The sequence below is a fragment of the Chaetura pelagica genome, unplaced genomic scaffold (genome assembly GCF_000747805.2).
Source record: "Chaetura pelagica isolate M959 unplaced genomic scaffold, ChaPel_1.0 scaffold561, whole genome shotgun sequence".
Taxonomy (NCBI): Eukaryota; Metazoa; Chordata; class Aves; order Apodiformes; family Apodidae; genus Chaetura; species Chaetura pelagica.
Genome location: NW_009952056.1, coordinates 8,706 through 9,807, shown reverse-complemented (window position 1 = coordinate 9,807; position 1,102 = coordinate 8,706). Strand labels below are relative to the sequence as shown.

General features: G+C 65.8%; 1 protein-coding gene across 1 annotated transcript in view; it reads left to right on the top strand.

Annotated features, from left to right (window-relative positions):
• Window positions 1–670: 670 nt before the first annotated feature.
• TAP2 (transporter 2, ATP-binding cassette, sub-family B (MDR/TAP)) overlaps window positions 671–1,102 on the top strand; it is a gene marked incomplete at its 3' end in the record, with an annotated part of 8,800 nt that continues 8,368 nt past the window's right edge. Inside the window, 1 exon segment of the mRNA XM_010003761.1 lies at window positions 671–1,100. Coding sequence (XP_010002063.1) covers window positions 671–1,100 — 430 coding nt within the window.

The following is a 1,102-nucleotide window of genomic DNA, read 5'->3' as shown; positions in this document are numbered from 1 at the left end:
GGGGGCGGCGCCTGGAAAGTGAAACCAAGGGCAGCGCAGCGGGGCCGTGCTGGGAAGTACCGGGTGGGACTGGGGCTGCTGGGCGCGCTGGTGTGTGCTGCAGGGCGCTGGGCATGGGAGCTGAAGGAACTGCAGTGGGAGCGCTGCTCTTTACTGGTGAATACCCCCAGTGTCCTGGGTAGGGTTTTGAGGGTCTAGGCTGGGACTGGGGGCTGGACTGGGAGCACTGGTGTTTACTGGTGAATTTCCTAGGGTGCTGAGTGCCGTCCAGGGGAGCTGAACTGGGGGCACTGGTGTTGACTGGTGAGCACTCCAGGGTGCTGGGCAGTGTCCAGGGATGGTTTAGGGGGCTGAACTGGGAACACTGGTATTGGCTGCTGAGCACCCAAGGGTGCTGGGCAGAGTCTTGAGGATCCAAGCTAGGACTGGGGGATGGATTGGGAGCACTGGTCTTTACTGGGTGATCCCTAGGGTGCTGGCTGGAGTCTGGGAGCAGTGGTGTCAACTGGTGAGCACCCCAGGGTACTCCTGTCGGTCTGGGCTGGGACTGGGGGGCTGGGACTGGAAGCACTGATGTTTCCTGGTGAATTCCCTAGGGTGCTGAGCACTGTTTGCTGGGACCAGCTGGTCCTTTCTGGTGAGCACTGGTCCTTACTGGTGATCCTCTGCCATGGCACTGCTCCCTGCCATCCGTCTGGCCTCCCTCCTGCTCCTGGTTGACCTGGTGCTGCTGGCAGCACTGGCCCACTTGGCCCCGGCACTGGCCCAGCTGGGCCTGGTGGCCACCTGGCTGGAGGCCACCCTGCGTCTGCCAGCGTTTGCCATGACCCAGAGGCTGCTGGTGCCAGAGGGTCCCCCAGGAGCTGCCATCATCCTGGGCCTCAGCCCCGCCACCTTCCTCACCCTGCGGAGCCTCCTGGTGCCGGGCAGTGCTGCCCCGGTGCTGTTGGCCACTGCCACGCCTGCCTGGGTGGCCGTGACACACGTGGCGGTGGCCGCGGCACTGTTGGCTTGGGCGGCGCCAGCGCCCGGCGACGGGGGGGACACCAGGGCACCGGTGGCCTTGGGGAAGCTGCTGGCGCTGGCCTGGGCCGAGTGGGGC